The sequence below is a fragment of the Oxyura jamaicensis genome, chromosome 23 (genome assembly GCF_011077185.1).
Source record: "Oxyura jamaicensis isolate SHBP4307 breed ruddy duck chromosome 23, BPBGC_Ojam_1.0, whole genome shotgun sequence".
Lineage (NCBI taxonomy): Eukaryota > Metazoa > Chordata > Aves > Anseriformes > Anatidae > Oxyura > Oxyura jamaicensis.
In genome coordinates this window covers 3,884,215-3,904,122 of record NC_048915.1, presented here as the reverse complement: position 1 = coordinate 3,904,122, position 19,908 = coordinate 3,884,215, and the positions used below count along the sequence as shown (strand labels likewise).

Here is a 19,908-nt window from a genome sequence, read left to right as displayed (position 1 = left end):
ATCTTCTTTAAATATTCTTTATGCAGCTCTAAGAAAGACTGACAGAGAAGTGGGGTGTTGAAGGGCTGTATATTGTGTGTATATGTAAACACAATTTTGCATCCACAAACACCACCATTTACTGTTTTCTGGTGATGATACCTCAAGGCCCAAAGAGGACGATACCCCAAGATTCACTCTACAGTCATCTGTCTTTCCCCCCTTCCTGCCATACATAATGAACATAAGTCTATACAGCTGTTCCCTGTTAGTCTGCCTGCCCTCCCCTCTAGCTTTACACTCTGCCATTTTACAGTACAGTTTTTTTGCATCCTATCTTCACTAAAATATATCGGCAAGGGGTTTAGCTCAAATCATGGCAAAGGGACTAAGTTCAGAATACGTCACTGTGCTTCAGAAGTGGCAGTAAGAAATGCAAACTAGCATCCACACAACTCCTATTGAATTTCAGCCCTTTTCCTCAAACCATTTTATGGATTTGGGTAACCTGCATTTTACTTTTTTTCATCTACTTTGTTATCTGGCAATGTGGGATGGGTTTGTTGGGAAGACAGATCACCTTGGCCCATCCTTGTGTCATTAAGAAACTCAGGATGTTTATGGATGGCAGTCATAAGCTGAGAGTGCCCTCAGACAGCAAACCAAAGACAAACTATCAGGAGTGGTGATGATGACTGCAGCAGTACACACTAATCACATGTGGAGTCAGGCAGCGAGCAGATCTGCCGCTCCTGTCTGCCTGGTGGAGATGTGCGAAACAGAGGCGAGAAGAAAAATGCAGCAGCACGCACTGAAAGAATGTCAACAGACATGAAAACTGAAGTTTCTTTCTTCTCATCAAAATGCTTCCTATAAGGCAGCAAATCACATAGCTTGGCAGCACAGTCCCAGCACAGGCAATACATCTTCACTTCTGCCACAGGTTCTTAACTATGAGAAAAGGGGCAGGGAGATGGATGGGAGAGATTGTTATTATCTTTGCTCTCTTCTGTATCACAACACACAGCCTCGTTTGTCAGATGCATTTCAGACTGACAGCCTCTGCAGACACTGGCAGTCAGCTGTCACAGAAACAGCTAGGAGGTAACCTACATAAATCCACTGCAGTCTCTGTCATCCCACAGCAGACACTCACCCTTTCCTTAAAATCAGAAGTCGGTGATGTCCCTAAGGAAGACGCATGGGCTGAATGCTAACAGCAGGCACTAGTTAATAAAGTTTACCTATGGTACTTCACTGACTGGAACCTAAATGCTGGGAAAGTGAATTTGAATTTAAATAATCCAAAGGTAGAAAGTGAGTATCTGGAGTTGAGAGAGGAATTTGTGGCTGGGAGCAAAGTTCTGGAAAGGGAAATTACATGAAATCACTCACTGTGCTGTGAACATGGAAACAAATGCCTTGTACTGAACCGATACCATGATGCAACCCACTGCACCAGAAGCACACTGGCAAAATGAGTCAGTGACAGGTCATGGTGAGACAGCTACTTGAAGATGGGAAATGCTTTGCATGCAGAAGCAGCTGCATCGAGACTGCTGTACATTTGCTAAATAAACTGCATTCTTGGCTCATCTGCCAAACCAGTATCTTAACTGCATCATCTGCTTTATCTTAAACCGAGGCAGGAGGAGCCCATTTCTCACTTTCCTAGCAAGGAGATGGCCAAGTGAAAAGCTCCAGAACAGTGGCACGTTGACTCACAGCAGTTAAGCTGCACTCTTGCACAAGGTCTGTAGGGGATGCGAAGAGCAGAAGCCGCTCATCGAGCCACAAGAGCCACTCTCGCAGCAGGCTGGATGGCAGAATCAGCACCAGCAGCACTCCAGGGCCCTGAAGCAATGTGGGGCATGCAGACACAAAGAGGAGCTGCTTACAGCCATGCCAGCAAACCAGCTGAGCACCCCACCAGCCCCCGTAAGCAGCAGCTGCCTGGAACACCAGCCCAGTATGCACGCTCAGGGCAGAACCTGCCTCGCTTTCCCTCTGCTTAATGCCATTCCTTTGACAAACGCTGATTTCATCAGCCGTGACACCCTGAAGCCATACCAAAGCCAAGAGGGTGATGTTATTTTTCTTTGCAATTAAAACTGCATATTAAGTACCATTCCACAAACAGTTGTCAGCTGATGGGGAAGAACTGGCAGCACCAGTCCTGCACAGTCAGCCGCCTCCAAAGGCCCTCTGAACGCAGCTCTCTGTAGGTTGAGCAGTGCCCTCCGGTGGTCAAATGGATTCCCCAGGGTTTGAGACAGATTGTGCCCCCTCCCCAAAAAAAGAGGAAGAAAAATGTACTCAAGCACCTCTACAGTCCATCTGCTGGCACAATTTTTTTATTTGACCTTCTCTGACAAGTTACTGCTCTTACCAGGTAAGTTACAGACATGAATCCCATCACTTCCCGTGAACATTACAGAGGATCAGTTTCACGGCCAGAAGAGGACCCTAACTGACAGCAGCTGCTGCTGCCAGAGCATGAAGTTTTAATGCTGAATTAAACACACCCATATTTGTTACAAGCGATTTTAACTGGTACAGACATATCTTTCTCAGAAGCATACTTTAACACACTCAGAAACCGCCCATATCAGATGTCAGGTGTTTGTGCTCGATCTGTGTACCACTGTAACTACATTTTCAAGCCAAATTTGTTCCTTCCTCTTCAATGTACAGGTGGATTGGAAGCAAACACATTGCTCAGAAGCACAACTTACAAACTGTTTTTAATTCCTGACTTGACATCTTTATTTATTTTTCAGGATGGTACCTAAAAATCTTTATGTGGAACCATCCTGCTGGACCTCATGTTACATTTATTTATTTGCAGTGCACTTCACCATTTGTTTACAAGTCAGTAAGTTTCAGTATTTATTTTTTTTATACAAAACACCCGTAACAGGAAAAAGAAAGGATGAATTCCGTAATTGAAGATGCTGACTCCCTTCTATTGTTGACTTGTTCAGCTCAACCTCTTTTTCAGACGCTGTCCATCTCCCTTTGAAAATGGAACAGTCCAAGCATCTCCTACCAAGGCCAACTCATTCAGCTCCCAGAACACACCAGTAAAGCTTCCTCAACTCATCTTCCTCTTTGTGGCTATCTTGGAATATACCAGGCACTCATAGAAGCTGGTCAACATCAGTCCGCCTTGGATTTTCCATCTGGAACCTGGTTAGCACGGCAGCTGTCACTGGTTGTCCAAAAAGAGAGAGACCTTCAGAAGAACATCTGAGTTGGGGAAAAAAAACAACAAGCCATTAGATTAAAATGTTTTACCTGTATTCTGTACCAGAAAAAAATTAACTTGAAACAATGAAGAAAGATATAACGAAGACCAATTTCATATAGCTAGTGAAATGGATCACCAAGCCCCCATAGGAGGAAAGACATCGCTCCCAGCTGAACCTTAGGTGCAAAGGCTACTATTTACCACCAAATCATTCACGAGATCTGAGCACAGACTGCAAAGAACCAGCAGAAAGAAAGCAAGTTCACCCACTGCTACTGAGCCCAACACAGGAGCTGGGTGGTAGGCAGGCCTTCAGCCTCCAGGGCTGAGAGAGACACTCTTTGGGTCTACCCCAAAGATACATGTGAAGAGCTACCTTGAACAGTGTCTTCCTCATACCGCTCCAAAATCCTCTTCCAGGTCTGAGGGAGGGCTTCCATATCTTCTGGGCTGTCACAACTGATGCGCTGCAGGAACAGCTTGCTCTCCAGGTACCTGCGGGCTCCGTAAGGCCAACACACGTGCAAAGCAGCACCCGCCACCCCCCATGGAGAACCCCACCACCACAAGGATACAGGTGCCGGTAGTACCGCTCCACATCCTGCAGCCCTTCCAGCACATCAGCCAGCGATGGGCGGCGAGGCCCACGCCGCAGAGTTTCGGCCAGGCCCAGCTCCGCCGCTCTTTCCTCGTAGACCCGCAGCACGGCGGCGGCGCCGGTCCCGACGGCGTCCCTCAGGGCACGGAGCTCCTCCCTGCGGGGCACAGCTCAGCCGAGCCTCGCACCCCGGCACCCAGCCCGGCCCCAGAGCCTCCCCCCCTCACCGCCGCCGGCCGAGCTCCTCCAGCAGCGCCTCAGCCGCGCCGCGCTGCTTCCTCCACAGCCGCTCCCGCAGCTCCTCGAAGGCCCCGAGCGGCGAGGAGCCCCACGCCAGCCTCCGCGCCGCACGCAGCTGCTCCGCCAGCCCGGACAGAGACACCAGCAGCGGCTCCCAGGAGGCCAGCACCTCCCTCCGGGTCGCCTCCTGCCGCACCGCCGCCGCCTCCCACTCCCGCAGCGCCGCTGCCATCACGCCCCCCGCCGCCGCCGCCATCTTGGCATCTTCCCGGAAGCGTTCCCGGCGTTTACGTCATCAAGCCACGCCGCGCTCGGATAGCGGCTCCGCCGCAGGACTCGGCTCTGATTGGCCGCACGGCTCTCGCCGGGTTCTGATTGGGCGGCGGGTGGGCGGGGCTTGCGTTTAAACGCGGCGCGGGAGGCGGCGGCGGCCGTGCTGGGGGGGGGGGGGGGCCGGGGCTGGGCAGGCCCCGTACGGCGGCAGCGGCACTTCCAGGCCCTGCGGCCCCGCCATGGCGCCCTCGCGCAAGAAGGCGGCCGGGGGGGCCCGCGGCAGGAAGCTGGCTGCTTTCCTCAAGGACTTCGACCGCGAGGGTGAGGGGCCGGGAACGGTTTTGGGGGGGATCTGGGACCGGTTTTTAAGGGGGAGCGTCGGTACCGGGACTGGTTTTGGGGGGTGGGGGCGCGGTACCGGGATCGGTTTTTCTCAGGGAGGCGGCCCCAGGCCCGGTTTTGGGTTGGGGGTGGCAGCCAGTGGCGCGCCCGCGCGCCCGCGCCCGCCCGGGGGCCGGCGGCCGGGCCTGGTTGGGGAAGGCGACGGGGGCGGCAGTTGAGCCTGGTTCTTGGGGAAGAGGGGCGATGGTGGCCCTAGGACCGGTTTATTGGGGGGGGGGGATGGTCTTGGGATGCTTTTTTTGGGTTGGGAGTGGGGGGTCCTGGGCCCAGAGCTGAGTGTGACCCTGTGCCCATGTTCCCACAGTGAAGAGTCGGGTTGAGCAGCTGCAGACGAATGGGCAGCGCCTGGTCAAGGAGGCAGAGAACCTGTACAACATTGAAATCCTTCGGCTGCCTGTGGCGCTCCGCGAGATGAACTGGCTCGAGTACTTTGGTATGGGGGCGCTGGGCTGGTGGAGGTGTTCCTTTCTTTAAATGGTGCTGAAAGGGCTATGGAAGCTTGAGGCAAGTGCACTCACACAAGCAGAATGCCTGTAGGTGTCTGGGAGTGCTGGTATCCATCTGAGTTTGCTCACTCACTGCTAGGAAAACCGTTTTGTGCTGCTTCTTGTTCTTGTGTTAAAATATAGCTTGTGTTAAAATATAGCTGTGTATATTGTAGGAGCTGTTGTGGATCACTTCTGAAAAAGAAATGTTTTCTTTCTAGCTAAAGGCGGGAGTAAAAAGGTCTTGGAAGCAGCAGCGAGAGTAAGTATTCCACACAAATATTGAACTTGCTTCATGGTGTTGTATAGCCCTGTAGAAAACAAAGGGGTTCTTGAATCTGTAGGAGTGTTGCAGTAATAAGGGGTTAAATAAATAATTGCACTTACACTGCTTTTAAGACTTCTCAGTAAGAGATGCTTCTTGTATTCAGTATAAGATTTGCTTGCTCATTGCCTGGCCTGCTTGACTTCACTCTTAGCTTCACTCTTAGGTACCTAGAGGAACACACAGTCTTCAATACACCAAAGCATTTCTGAATTGGTTAAGCAGTGGGAAGATCTGATACATTGTGACATCCCTAATAATAGAGATGGTCCCCGTTTGAGCTCAACAGAAGAATACGAAGGTGTTTTTGCTGTAGCATCCTTAAGGATTTGGTCAATGACTCTTGTTTATTAGCAATCTATCCTACTGATAATCCTAACAGTATGTTGACTTCTTAATTTTAGGCAGACTTGGAAATAACAGAAATAAACAAGTTAACAGCAGAAGTTATCCAGACTCCTTTAAAAGTCATCAAGAAAGGTCAGTTTGTTTCTAAGCATTGTGATGAGCTCAGAGGAAAGCATGTCATGGATAGCATACTGTGAATTCAGTTCTTAAAAGCTTTCAATATGTTTAAAGACATGGAAGTAATTCTACCTTTACTCCTGCTATCTGAAGTAGCTTTACTTCTATCAAAATAAAGTTCTGTCCACCATTTTCATTGGAGTGCAGATTTTAGAAGCAACTCGTTGCCAGAAATACATGTACTAGCTTATTTTTTACCTTAGCTGGTAGTCAATAATGTAAGATTACTGTGTGTTCTCAACTTGGATCATGCTTTCTCCTTCTAGCAGAAAAATCTAAACAGGTAGTTGAAGCCATTGAAGAAGAAGCAGAGTCTCCTTCGCTTCCTGTAGCAAAGAAAGCAAAACACGATAGCCAAGTTCTTCCAACGCTAGAAATTGAAAATACTAATCCAAGGACAGGAAAGGTAAATAGCTACTCTTTGTGATTACTTTATTCCCAAGATGTAAGCTACTTACTGAGATGATGCTTTTACCCATAATAATATGTAACTTTTTAACATGAGATTAAAAGTTTACATATCCTCTTTAAGTTCTACAGCTGAACTTTAGGGAAAGAATGTAAAACTAATACTTGGATGGGAATGGTCTCAGAAGTTTTTATGGACTTTGTTTTGGACTCTTGTGATTTAAAAAGGAGCCCATTGAGTCAAATGTTTTGTATGGAAGCCTTTGTTCCATATTTAGAACTCAGCTGCCATGTGAGAGGGCATTAACTGATTTGGGAAGTAATGTGTTTCAGGTGAGGGCATCTATTAAAAAAGTACCAGTATCCAGGAGCAGAAGAGCTCCCTCTACAAGAGTGAAACGCATGAGTAAAAGGTAAGAAAAGATATCCCTTATTACAGGATTTCAAAAATGGAGACCAAGTGTAGATTGCTTATTTATCTTTTAAATGTAATGGAGTGTGGCTTAGTAGGCTGGCTGATGTAGACATACCATGCTGGGCACAGGGTGGGGAGGCAGTGGAAATGATGTGAAAGTGATGGAAAGGGGTCAACTTCTTCTCTTGTAATGTCCAGCTATCCCTAGTTTTGGGTTTACCCTGGATTAGTAAGAATGTCTGGTCATATCACCTAACACTTTGATAAGACACCACTTGTACATCTGTTAAAATGATCCTTTTCTGAGCAGTAGGGCTTTACTTATTTTCTATTAAACAGGTCAAGCAAAAACAACTTCATCACTCCAGCTACTGGTCGAATTGTTGATCTCTGTGTACAGGGAGGTACTTCCATTGTCACACCCAGGTTTGATTCCAGGTCTGTGTTCTATTAATTCACTCTGTTAATCTGTTACATAGATGAGTGCCTTGCTGCTTGCTTTCTGTATCAGTCATCTTTATACAGAACATTCCCCAGTGTCTCTCTAAACTTGAAATAAGACTTTGACTCAGTGTTTTAAGCAATTGCAGTAAAACTATTTACCTATAACCTCTATAACTTCTGTTGCAGAATTTTCAAGACCCCGGGTTTGCGCACACCTGCAATAAATGAACGTGTTTATACCATCTCTGCCAACGGCAGCCCCCTCGCTGATGGCAATGATATCTTCATTACAGTCCCTGTCGGAGGAGGGGAGGTAAAGTCAGGAATTTTAATCTGTCCAATCTGTGTTGAAAGGATAGCCTGTAAAATCGTGGGTGTTTTATCAGTTTCTGACTCTTGGTCATCCATTCTTGTCTGTTTACTTGTGCCACTACAGGTTATCAGGGAACAGTTGTAAATTAAAAAGAACCTTAAAAACTGTCAGTCAGAAGTGGGGGCTGGCCTAAGAAGAACATAGTGTGATGTTTTTCTGTGCATTTATGTATAATTAAAAATAGCTTCAGCTGGCAGTTAAGTTCATAATGCTGAAATGAGATGAGCTTCTGGTCAAACTGGATGTAGATCTTTTCCTGTACATGGTCTTCTAGTGTGCATGGATTTCTTTATTTTTTTGGCCTTCTAGCTACTACAGCTACCCAAACAGGAAACCTAAGATTTGGTTTTGGTGTTTTTACAGAGCATTCGTTTAACAGCGAGTGACTTGACCAAGAAGAATCTTCTTCATTTGAATCCGGAGGCACAAGGAATTATGAAGAAGCTATCAGTAAGTCTACTTTTTCTGATCAAGACGTGAAGTTATAATGCAGTACTGTCTCTGTCATTAGGGACTATTGAACAGTAATAGCTCCTTATTTCTTTTTCCCCCTTGCCTTGTATCTTGGCTTATGTCACTGATCAAGAGAAAGCATGAACGGAGAAGGGAAGGATGGGAATACCTTTACTTCACATTTAGCTTATTCTAAACAATGGATTAAACCATGCAGTTGTTGGAAAACTATTATTGATGTTTTGAAAAACAAAGTGTCTTCCACTTCAGGCAGAAATTGGAAGTGGCTGTGGGATATAATAGTATCTCTAAGACTGCTGATGACTTCATCTTTCTTTCTAGGTTCGTCTCGCACAAGCTTGCAGTGGTGCAAAAACCCATAGATGAAACTTGATGAATGTTGGCAACCCTCTGTAACCCTCTGTAAATACGGAACTTTATATTTAGGACTACTGTCTTTAGTTCTGCTAATCTGTCTCCCTTCTATTAGCTTACAGAATGGAAGTTAGGAATTTTTTTCTACCTATAATATGTACTGGGATTAGAATGCATTTTTACTTAATTAAAAAACAACCTGAATACTTTATTTCCTGTTTACTGTAAGGTGGAGACCAAGGCACACTTATCTTGAGGTTGCAGACTGTTAAGCTGAGTAGAAAGGCTATTTGGTATCTTGCAAGAGACATAAGCAGTGGACGCAAGTGACTGGAGTTCACTTCTGACTGGGGAAAGAAACCAACAGATCAGATTTGTTGCACTTCCTTCCAGGCGTGGCCTTTCCCTGCTGATGGCTTTAAAAGTGTTGACTATCTCAGTATAGTATCTGAGATACCTCAAGGCAAGTTGCAGGTGCCCGGGATTAAATGAAAAGCTTCTTATTGTTTATGGTGCTGCCATGAATTTTAAACATTTTTGGTTTTGAAGTTTTATAGTGGACATATTCATTTTATTTGTTTAAAAGAAATAAAAATCACTGGTTTAACAAAGTCTATCAGACTTCTGGCTAATCAGATCCAGTAGCTGTAAGGTTATTCAGTGATGTCTATAATGCAAGAGAACTTTGCTTTTCCTATATACTTTTCAAAAGCTTTAGGAGAAGACATTCTCCTGAAATTGAATGTAGACAGGGAAGAAGGAAGTTAAGACTAGTCAAACGTTGTTTTTCCAGTCTACTCATTTAAATTGAATTGATTCACTGCATTTTCTTAAAGAGATGAATCCAACAAATAGTACTTAAACTGAATAAAATAACTTCAGTTGTTAATAATGGTATTTTTCATCATTGCTTATAGGAAAAAAATCTTGCTTCATTCCAGCTTCATTCCAAATTCAGGAAAGCTCACCTTTAACACTTCCCCAAGAAGCTAGATTTAATGTATTTATATTAAAATGTAACGGGAACTCTTATCTGGCTTAACACTTTGTGAAATGAGGCCGGAGAGAGAAGTCTTGTATCTGCTTTCCTGTAACAGTGGTCTCTTTTTAACAGCGTAGAACGGGCAGAGCTCCCTATGAAGCACTAGCTATCTATGGCAAGATGGCATGATGTCTTAGAGCACAAAAGATGCCTCTCAAAACCCAGGGCTTCATTTTCATTGTGAATCTTTGTGGGAGAGGACATGTATCTTGTCTATGAAATAAAGATATGTAATTTCTTAACAGTGTCATTAGCTTCGATCCCCAAAGTGTTATTCTCTACTAATCAAAGTCAGAGGTGTAAAATGGCATCTGCAAGGGACAGCCTGATAATCCCCCTGCTTTCCACTGGGGGAGTTAACACAAAGATAAGGATTTGGCTTTGCTTACTTTGTCTGAGAACTTTATTTCTAAAAATAAGCCTATTTCTTCCTTAGCTAGCTCTTTACAAAGATGCCTTTTCACCCTTGATTCAAGGCACTTTGGAGGGACTATGGAGTTAAACAAGGATATTTGTTGTGACTTTGGTTTTTTTTTCTAGGTTTGGAGTTCTGCTTTCACCAAAGCCAAGCTTGCAGCATGATTTTGAAAAAAGAGACTGGGAAATGCTGCTATTGGAGGCAACTTATTGTGTTGGTGTAAATCTTTATAGCCAAGGAGCTAGAGAAAAATTTATAGAACAGCATTTGTGTATGAATTTAATTTAAAAAGCAAACGTTGCTGTAATGCAAGCCTCAGCTACACACTACGCGTTTGGAAATCAGTTTATCATGTTTTGGCAGCTTCCAAATCTTAACTGCAGGTGGCAATATTGTAAACTACTAGGCTACAAGTGTATTTCATTTACTGTCTTTGAATTCTGCTACTATTCATTTTAAACTACTTGAGCAGTTGCATTTTGTTTAACAAAACTGGAACCTCCCCCTTCTATTCAATTCAAGGGTTCCTGGGGCAATACAGGGAACCTGCTTGACTTTGTGTGTACTGGGGGGAGGTTTTGTTTTATTTGTATATGACTTGTAAAGCTAGGCTAGCACACTCTAAATTGAGTGGTGGGAAACAAAAAGCAATGCAGCAACACTGTCAGGTTGGAAGAGGCTGCATTTCTCACTGGCAGGAGCAGTTCAGCCTACAGAAAGACTGGCATTGGTTTGTCATCCGAGCTGCTGCTAGGTCTGGTGCTAAGGGCATGGCTTCAGAGACTGCCCTCAGAATAGAGCCAGTCTTGAAGGGAGAGCTAGAGGACATTGAGGCTTTCTCAGGATATCTTTATTTTCCTCCCAAGAACCAAACTGATGGAGTGTTTGTGCCTCTTCTTAGTAGGTGAGGCTCTGCAGAAGGAATTAAGGTCCCTGTGTTTTGCATCTGGTTCTGTAAGAAACTGTTTTCCTGGTTGTAATTTTCGCTATAGATCCCTGTGTAGTATTCATCATGGCTTTCCTGTGGGAAGGGTGGTTTGGGGAGTAATGGCCAAGGTTTGATAAAAGATTGCTGAACACTGACGTCTAGATCAAAACCACTGACCTGAACTAGTTCTCTTTGAAAGCAAGTCTCCTTTGTGACAAAGCAAGCTGGAAAAGGAGAGCTTGTGGAGCTTCCAGTGGGGAGCAAACAAGCAGCATGGAGTTTCTGTTTGGTGAACAACTACAGTCTTGCAGGGGGAATAACACTGTGTCTTCCCTGGCTGGCTGAGATGTCTCCCTCCAGACAGGAGCTCCTGCGTGCCCCAAGCAGTAAGTCGTGCTTGGAGGCTTCCCGCAAGTGTCTGCTTTCACCCCAGCTTTGCTCTGGGCACGCAACTCCAAAGTTCAGCCCAATTTCATAATGAAAATGTGAGCCTATTAATCTAGAGAAATAATGAGCAGAATAGGTACCCGGTGAGGTGCCTTCCCCAGGATTCGCTGACATTGAACTCCCTCAAAGGGACGGTGTTAGATAATGATCCTAATAGGTGGCTCCTCCAGGCAATTTGATAGATGTGCACTATCAAGCATTGTCAGAAATAGCTCCGTATACAAAGCAAGCGTTTATCATCATGGACACCTTGCAGGTGGTCACTGATTCGGTGACATTGTAAGAAATAAATAGATAACAATTCCCTGCTCACTGATGGAAGGGACGATAGTTTAGAACAAATTAGAGCTGTCTCTAGGCAATTTTTTCATAGAGGAGTTTTTGATTTGAAGGTGCAGGACAGTAGCTCCTCTGGGTGACCTGTGTAATTCCACCTAAACCCCATGTTCCCTTGGCCAGTTTCAGGCATAAGAAGTGGAAAAAATCCTTAGCACCGTTAAAAGAAGGCACCATTAAAAGAAGCATGGAAGAGCTGACTTCTAATTTGTTGTTATTCTCTGAATAAGTGATTGTGAGAACTGCAGATTCAACGGTGAAATGCCTGTCTGGAAACACCTGCTGTTTTGGTGACTTGGGTTGAACAGACAGTTCAGCCTCTCTGAACTTGAGATTTAATGGCAGGGTCTGCAGCTAGCAGTTCAGATATTCTGCAGACCAAAAATTCACTCATTTATGGGATTTAAGTCATTTGGGGAGAATCAGCACACAGATCGCAACCTCAGGGATCAGGGGAATAACAAGGAAAATGTATTTTCAAAAAAAAAAAAAAGGCACTTGTTTAATCAATAAGATGGCTTGTCCTCGTCAGGGTGTTCCTGGAGTGACTTGTTGGGTGCGTTCTGCTCCCACCCCAGTGTTTTTTCCATGCCTGCTGAACTCCAGTCTGCAGCGGCGGTGTCACCCCAGCTCTGATCCAACTTGAATCCTTCCAGCAGCACTCACAGCTGAGCAACAAGCAGCTTTTAATGAGGCAAAAAGATCATCTCCATTAAGGAAATGAGGCCCTGTGTTGTTCTGACAGTGTTTATTTTTTTCTGGATCCCAGGCTCTCTGCAGTAACCCTGCTGCAGCAGGCTCCAGCCAGCATCCCTCGTGTGCTCATTGTGTTCAGCCCCTGCCTCTTTCCCACCAGGCTCTCTTCATTCTGGGCAAAGTCCTGCTGGAAGCACTCAGCTGGGGGCCAGGGGCAGCTTCCAGCAGCTCATTGTGACTGCTGAGATGCTTCGATATTAAATTCAGCCCAGGTCTTGTGCTTTACAGTGCAAAGCCGGGGTTGTCCAAGGATGGAGTGTTAACCCAGATGTTGTGGCTTGCTGAGGGGCCTGAATGCTGAGCCTTAAGTTTGGCTTTTAATGTGTGGGTGGTGGAGGGTGGGAGGTGAAAACAATTACTCAAATTAACAGGCTTGTAAGTGTTTTGCAATTTAAGCTTCTGTAACTTTGCTTTTTTCTTTCTGTTTCCCCCCCCCCCCCTCCTAACTGAGAAAGATTTAACATTTAATTAACCTGACATCATTTAGCAGTTGGGCACGCAATTAGGTAACATATATTAATTAGGAGATGCGACTGGTGGTGGCTTTCCTGAGCTGGCGTCTTGCTGCACAGAGGCTGTGTGGTGCTGAGCGGTGCCTCGGAGGGGCTGTGCAGCCAGGCACCGTACAGCAACGGTCCCCTGGGACCCTGCAGCCTTTTATCGCATCCTGTATCGTGTGTCACAGGCGGCGGGGACTTCAGAAAACAAATCAAACATCGGTGTTTGCTATGGATTTAGCTGCAGCTTCTTCTCCTCTAATTGATTGTACTGCGGGGCTCCGGAGGAGCGCTGGAGCTGCCTGGTGAGCCTTGCTCTGATGCTCGCTCATCTCCTCCGTGTGTGCGTGCTCAGGAGCAGGGCAGGTGCTCTCTTCTGGCACACACCCGGTGGCTTTGCATATGGTTTAAGAGAGATGCCTTCTTCCATCTTTCCTGAAGGAAAATCCACTTTCCTGCAGTGGGAACCGCTCCCCGCCTGGCGTTAAGGAAGGCAAAAGCCTCACAAGGAACACAGCTGGCCTTGGGGCTTGGTTTGGGTGACAGCTCGGTCTCTGGGGGTCCAGGGAGCGGTGCTGCAAGGCACAAAGGCAGGGTGGGTGTTGGGGGTGCTTGGTGGGAAGGGTCCCTGGCAGGGGAGCCGCTGAGATAGCAGCAAAGGCAGTTGGTGCAGCGTTGTTTTCCCTTTATTTGCAAGGTGGGTGGCATCTCTGTCCCGCGCTGTTTTGTGGCTTCCATCAAGGGACCAGCAGCTCAGCATCGCTGTGAGTTTTTTTGCAGGACTCCGATATGAGGGAGCTGTGTAAGGAGCCAGAGGGGCTGCAGCTTAGCTCCTAGGTAGGAAGGGCTGACAGGTGAATTCCTGGGAAGCTGCCTCGCTCTGCGAGGTCTGTAGGTGCACAGCACGCTGGTGCATCGCTGCTGATCCCATGCTGGCCACCGCAAGGAGGATGGCATGCAGTCACAGCCTGTCTATACGAGCTGCCCGTGGCCGCCTGGCAGAACAAGAAGGGCTTTGCCCTCCCTGTGCTGCCTGCCTCGAAGTGCCAGAACACTTCAAAGGATCGAGGGAGGAGTCCCTTGCCCAAATAGCCAAGTTCTCTGGAAAGGAAGCCATGAGCACAGCTTCTGTCCAGCTGCACAACTGTCCTGTGGGGGCAGGCAGAGAGTTAAGAGGGATAAAACCAGCTGCGCTGAGCCCCCTCCAGCAAGACAAATGCTTGTGTTGCCATATTGCAAGCCCTTTCTTATAATATAAATCCAATATTGCCTTCTGTGAGAGGTGAACACAAGGCAGGAGGGGTCCTTTCCTTGCACAGCCTCGCACCTGGAAGGTTGAGCTGTCAGGAGCCCAAAATGAGTATATCCAATTTATTCATAGACAGCAGCTTTCTTAAAGGCAGGCCTTCTTCCACAGCTGTGGTGCAAATCAGATCCATATTGTCCAGTGAATCTCATTTACAGCAAGATAATATGAAAACTGGTGTGGCTGGGCCTCGCTGTGGGATTGCAGGGTGCCGCGGCTCTGCTGTCACATCTGAGCTGGGGGAAAGCATAAATGTCCTCTTAAAATACAGGAGTGGGAACCAGAGCTTACAGGGTGCAGACTTCAGAGCGATTTCATCCCTGGCTCTGATGGGAGTGGGGATGAAATTCTCTCTTTTTCCCAGAAAATCGGTGCCCATAAGCCATGGAACTTTACCCACCCCTCGCCCAGAAGCGTTATTACGCTGAAAAATTGGATTAGACAGAATCGCTAATTTGGACATCACACACAGCGACCAAAATCCCAAGCACCCTCCCTGGCTCTCCAGGGAAAGATTTATTGCCTGCTACAGTGTAATTAATCTAATTTCCCTTAATAAGGGTGAGCCAGTTAATAGGAAAGTCATGTCCTCAAAGCTGGGTGCCACCTCTCAGCCCGGCTGTGCCCAGGAGTGCAGCCAGGGGAGAGCTGTGGTTATCTTCGGGGAGGAAAAGGCGCTCTTGCAGCACGATGTTCTCACGGCGCCGTCGTCGGCCGCGCCACTCGCATTGCGCAGCCTTGCAGCAACTGCCTGAGAGCAGCTTTCAAGGGAAAAATCGATATTTACTAGTTATGGGTCAATCTTCCTTCCAAAGTACAAAGCCTGCTGATTTCGCGCAGTTCGGAGCCGCGCTGAGCCGGGAAGCCGACGCGTTTCGTACATGATTTGCACTTAATTCCTTTGCTGCGAAGCAGGGAGTGGAAATGTTAATAAGGTGTAGCTGCTGTCGGGGGCTTGGCTGCCCCAAACGCCAGCGGGTCCCTGCTCCAGGGAGGAGATGGGGTGGGGGAGGCGATGGTACGTCCTCGGGGCAGGGCACAAGGCTGGTGGAAAAGAAAAGGGCGATTTATCCTTGTCTGCATCCCTCGTATAAATAGCAGCGAGGGGGTTTGTGTGCTAATTGCAGCCTGACATGGCCAGTTTAGCAGATTACAGGCAGCATCTGCTGGAGGGCTCATGCAGAGGGAGGGTGGGCAGCCAGGGAGCTCCTCAAGGGTCTCGGCAGCTGGGGGAATCGCTGGGTTTTAAAAAGAGCCAGCACGTCGGTAAGCATCGCTCCTCCCGGGGAGGCAGGCAGGAAGACACTTGTGGAAAGGAGAGAAGCAGGAGCACAGCCGGGTGCTTCCTCCAGGCAAGCAAACATCAGCGAGCTGGGTTTCTGGGTTTCTGGGCTTTTGCTCATCCCTGCTTGCATGCCCAGAGCCCAATGTGTGCCCCCCGTCCCGCTGTCAGCCCCACCAACCCTTGCCTGCACGTCCAGCTCCCATCGCTGCAGCCGTGCGTTAGGGCTGGAGGCGTACCTCCTGCAGCTCGGCCATCCTAAATGTGGAAATGATCAGGGGAGAGCTGGCTGGCACCATCCCGTGTCTGCCTCTCCCCCCTGTCAGGTGGCTTTGACTCATTGGTACGGTGAAGGTCGGATCCGGATCACTGGCAGGGTTCGTGTTTCCCAAGCGCCGTGACTTTGTGAGCAGCCACGCGGTTTGTTTGAAAGGGCTGTAGTCAGAAGAAGCAGTTTTGGGGCAGCAAGAAGAAAGCAAAGCGCCGCAGCTGGACATTGCTCCCAGCACTGGGGAGCTCGGCTCTGCACTGCTGGGGGGAGCAGGGGTGCCGTGCACCCCCCACGAGATAAATGCACGAAACAGGGAGCTTTAAATCCCACCCAAAGCAAGCGATGGCCCGAATTCATCCCTAGGGGCAGGGGCCACAAGCGCTGGACGTTCCTCCGCATAGCCCCACCATTTCCTGCCAATAAATGGTAAATTTTCCTCCCGGTTATCCATGAAATGGTCCAGCTGAGGGTCCAGAAGCAGGAGGTGGGGGGGACAGTGACTAATGGCAGCTTGTGTACCGGTGGCCCTCTCGCCGCCGCCGCGCAGCGCAGCTGGGATGCGGTGGGAGAGGGGCGCGAGGCGGACGGAAAGCTCATTTCCCACCGAGGGTGACCTTGTGGCCCGCGAGGCTGGGAAGCTGAGGCCTGATGGCACTTGATTGATGGCATGCGAGGAGTCGTTCTCCCTCAATGTCAGTCAGCTCGCCTCCGCTGACTGCAAATGAAGGCACGAGAAATTGGAGAGTAATCAATGCCAGATGGAAAGTGCAATTGGAAATGCTTCTGTCTGGGCTGTGCGGCCCGGGAGGAGAGCTCGGCTGGGCAGCGCAGAGCCCGGCTCGTGCAGGCTCATGAACGCTCTCGCTTTCCCTTTCTGTTGTTCAATTATCGCACACAAAGATGACAGGAGCTGCATCTCCATAGGAACCTGCCGAAGGAGGAAAGCACTCTCCAAGAGCTGCCAGCTCCGGGTCCTGCCAGCTCCGAGCAGCTCTCGCAGATAAGAGAGGCGACGCCGTCATCCCGCCAGCCAGCCAGGGGCACGGCTTTGGAAACCAAAAGCTTCGCGTTTTGTGAGAGCAATGGCTTCGGGCTTTGCACACCACAGAGCAGAGAGAAGGAACCAGGCAGCTGTGAGAGCTCCTGGGGAGCGGAGCTGCTGAGAAACCACCTGAGCATCCCCAGGGAGCTGGGCAGCAGCGAGGCTTTCGGAGCATCCCTCGTGGCTGAGCATCACCCACGCATGGTGCAGGAACCTGCTGCTGTCTGTGGCCAGGGCTGCAGACATGGGAGAAAACCCTCGGGAAAGCCGTATTTCCTAGGGAAACAAGGGCATTTAAAAGAGGAATTCAGTGATTTTAACTATAACTGAGAGAAAGAGACTGGGGCATAGCATATGTCAGCAGAAAAATAGTGCCGTAAGTGATGCTATTCAAGCGCTGCATTTGAAACACTTGTTAAAATTAAAGGCCTGCATTAGTTTGTTATAGGGAATTGCCTCAGGCACATTCAAACGCATTAGCTCCTGGAGCTCTGCTGATGGAAAAGGCCATCAGAGAGCGCCGGTGCCATGAAATGCATTAGAGGCACCCGGTGGGACGGAAGCTGGGGCTGTCAGGAGCGGGGTTTCTCCAGCCACGCAGATCCATCACTGGTGATGGAGAGCACTTTGCAAGGCAGAGCTGTGAGGAGCCTTCAAAGAGGAAAAAAAAAAAATCCTTTGGGATAATGGGAGCGCATCCTCTCCTGCACGGCCGGCACGGCTCAGCCCTGACAGAAGAGCAAAAAATGAAGGGAAAGCCAGGCAGTGCTGAGTGGCCACAAAGAAGAGGCAGAATGGGGCTGCAGAAGGGTTGCCCATTTTTCCGTGGGGCCCTTCTGCTGCAGCTGGGATCTCCCAGCTCAGCATTTCAGCAGCAGGGGAGCTCAGGCAGAAGCCGTAAATTTTATTTGGAGTAGATAAATGTCATTTTCCAGCACGCAGATCAGCTTGGTCCGTTAGGCTGAGGCAGCTCAGCCCATGCAGGGCAGCGCTGGCAGTCCCAGGGATCCCTCTCCAGCAGCAGCCACCTCATCTGATGGGATTAATGCTGGGAAGCAGCAAGAGGGGCTCTGCTGTGTGGTAATCACAGCTGTTAAACGGCGTGGTTAGGAAATAGGGTGATTAACAGGAACCCAGCAGCAGCCAGCACGGGGCTGCTCCATCCCATGTTTGTGCAGCCCTGGACAAGGGCAGGAGGCAGCGAGAAGGACAGAGGATGCTCCTGCTGGTGCCACCTCCTGTCCCCAGAAGGACGTGTCCCCGTCCCGTGCCAGCACGGTATAAAACAGCGACAAGGCTCTGCTTGCTCGCTATAAATAAAAGCCCTTGCAAGGTAGAACCAATTTCCCTTTCCCCTTGGGACAGTGCCGACTGAGAGTAATCCCATTCTTTTTGGCAAATTAGACTCCTGGCGTGGATTTTTTGGTTTTGTTTTTTGCCCTTTTTTTTTTTTTTTGCGTGTTTGATGAACAAGGCACCTCGCTGCCCATCAATTACGGGTTCACTTTCTCACCCAATACCCAGCTCACCTGGAAACAAGGAAGCCCGATGGTAATGGGAGGAAACTTTGGAGGCAAAGTTTGATGATGCTAATAGCCCGAGTTAATTGCCAATTGTTGGGAGCCGGGCTTATTGGAGCCTGCAGCTCGCTCCACATCCTGACATCTCCCTCCTTCGTTCTCACCCATCTGGCACTTGCCATCTGCTCTGCACCACGCTCCCCGCCTTACCGGAGGGCTGCTGCAGGAATTTGCTCTGTGCTGAGCGTTGGAGCCCCGGGAAGGGCAGGGGCAGCCCCAGCATTGGTGCCATGCAGGCACGAGCTGAGGATTTCATTAAGTAATTGGTGCGGGCGGGGGCTTGCAGGCTGCGGGGAAGGTCTCTGCTCAGTTTTCTCCTCTACCTCCATTTGCTAATGACCTGGCTTTACCTTCCCACCTCCTTTTCTGGCTTGATGCCGCAGTCAGTTTCTGCTCTTTGTATCTATTATTGTCCTAAAAACAAACAAACAAAAAAAAATATTTTATTTCGGGTAGAAGTAGAAATACTGTTTTAATGCAGAACCGCCGCATTGCTTTTCCTGCTTCCCAAAATCACCTCCTGCAGACAATATCCTCTTCCTCTTTGGAGGCTGAAACTATTTGCTACAGTCATAATTTCCTTTCAGCTCCAAAGATTACTTCTGAATATTGCTCTGTGGGTATTCAATAGCGATGCTCTTCTGGCCGTAGAGGAGGTTTCAAGAGAGCTGCGAGGTGTTTCCCTTCCCGACAGAGCGGGTATAATCCATTCGGGGCTAGCTCCTGCGTGACCACGAGAGTGCTCCGAGCACCCACAGCTTAAAGCAATGCTTAAAAGCTCTCTCTCTGCAGTTCAGCAGTAATAAGATGCTCGGTGAAGACCCACTGGGGCTTGGGACAAGGCCACATGCAGAAGGGAAGGGAGGTGAAGGCAAACTGCAGGGCCCTGCCGTCCGTCTCTGCCCGCAGGAGCTCTCCGAGAGAGAAGCAGCAGTGAAGCTGCTCGTGATGTTTTTAATCAGCCCGGGCAGTAAAAGGAAATCAGTCATGTTAAAGGAGAATCGTAAAACAGCTTTGAAAACCACAGAGCCGTGCAGAAGTGTTCAGCTTTGTTTGTTTAGAGCCCAGCCATTTTACGGTGCCATAAACCTCCCGGCACGTAGGCTGCAGAGCGTAAATCCTGCTCCAGCTCTTTTATGTGCTGCCTAATGATAGGGGCAATGTGTGGACTCAGACGAGTGGTACAGGGAGCCGGGGCACTGTGTCTCTGCGTCCTTGGTATCTCCCAGCTAGCCTGGCTGCATTTATTTTTTGCCCAGCAGACAACTCCGCGCTCCCAGGACACGACAGATGCTGCAGCTTCACCCTCCCTGCGCCGCTCATTTCGATGCAACTCGCTGAGCTCCTGGGCTTTGGTGATTTTCCACTTTGTCACCATTCTCTTGGTTAGGTAGCTTCCCATTCTTGCTCTCCGCTCTGGCCCAAAAAGAGCATCGTGGCTCCTTATCTGCTTATCTC

General features: G+C 48.6%; 2 protein-coding genes and 1 long non-coding RNA gene across 3 annotated transcripts; 2 read left to right on the top strand and 1 right to left on the bottom strand.

The window, feature by feature from the left end:
• Nucleotides 1–2,317: 2,317 nt before the first annotated feature.
• C23H1orf109 (chromosome 23 C1orf109 homolog) lies at nt 2,318–4,356 on the bottom strand. The gene is made up of 4 exons (XM_035345763.1): nt 4,055–4,356; nt 3,805–3,984; nt 3,606–3,724; nt 2,318–3,228 (listed from the first exon to the last, which is right to left on the bottom strand). The coding sequence occupies exons 1-4, from the start codon at nt 4,321–4,323 to the stop codon at nt 3,188–3,190; spliced, it is 609 nt and encodes a 202-aa protein (XP_035201654.1). The 5' UTR covers nt 4,324–4,356; the 3' UTR covers nt 2,318–3,187.
• Nucleotides 4,357–4,510: 154 nt separating this feature from the next.
• CDCA8 (cell division cycle associated 8) lies at nt 4,511–9,837 on the top strand. The gene is made up of 10 exons (XM_035345829.1): nt 4,511–4,661; nt 5,047–5,175; nt 5,449–5,489; nt 5,957–6,032; nt 6,344–6,483; nt 6,819–6,898; nt 7,240–7,338; nt 7,531–7,657; nt 8,081–8,167; nt 8,513–9,837. Exons 1-10 carry the CDS (start codon nt 4,580–4,582, stop codon nt 8,555–8,557), a joined length of 906 nt encoding a protein of 301 aa, XP_035201720.1. The 5' UTR covers nt 4,511–4,579; the 3' UTR covers nt 8,558–9,837.
• A 119-nt stretch (nt 9,838–9,956) lies between these two features.
• On the top strand, nt 9,957–19,691 carry LOC118177796. The gene is made up of 3 exons (XR_004755922.1): nt 9,957–10,605; nt 10,760–10,764; nt 19,680–19,691. It is a non-coding gene; the product is annotated as an uncharacterized LOC118177796 (long non-coding RNA).
• The last annotated feature ends 217 nt before the right edge of the window (nt 19,692–19,908 follow it).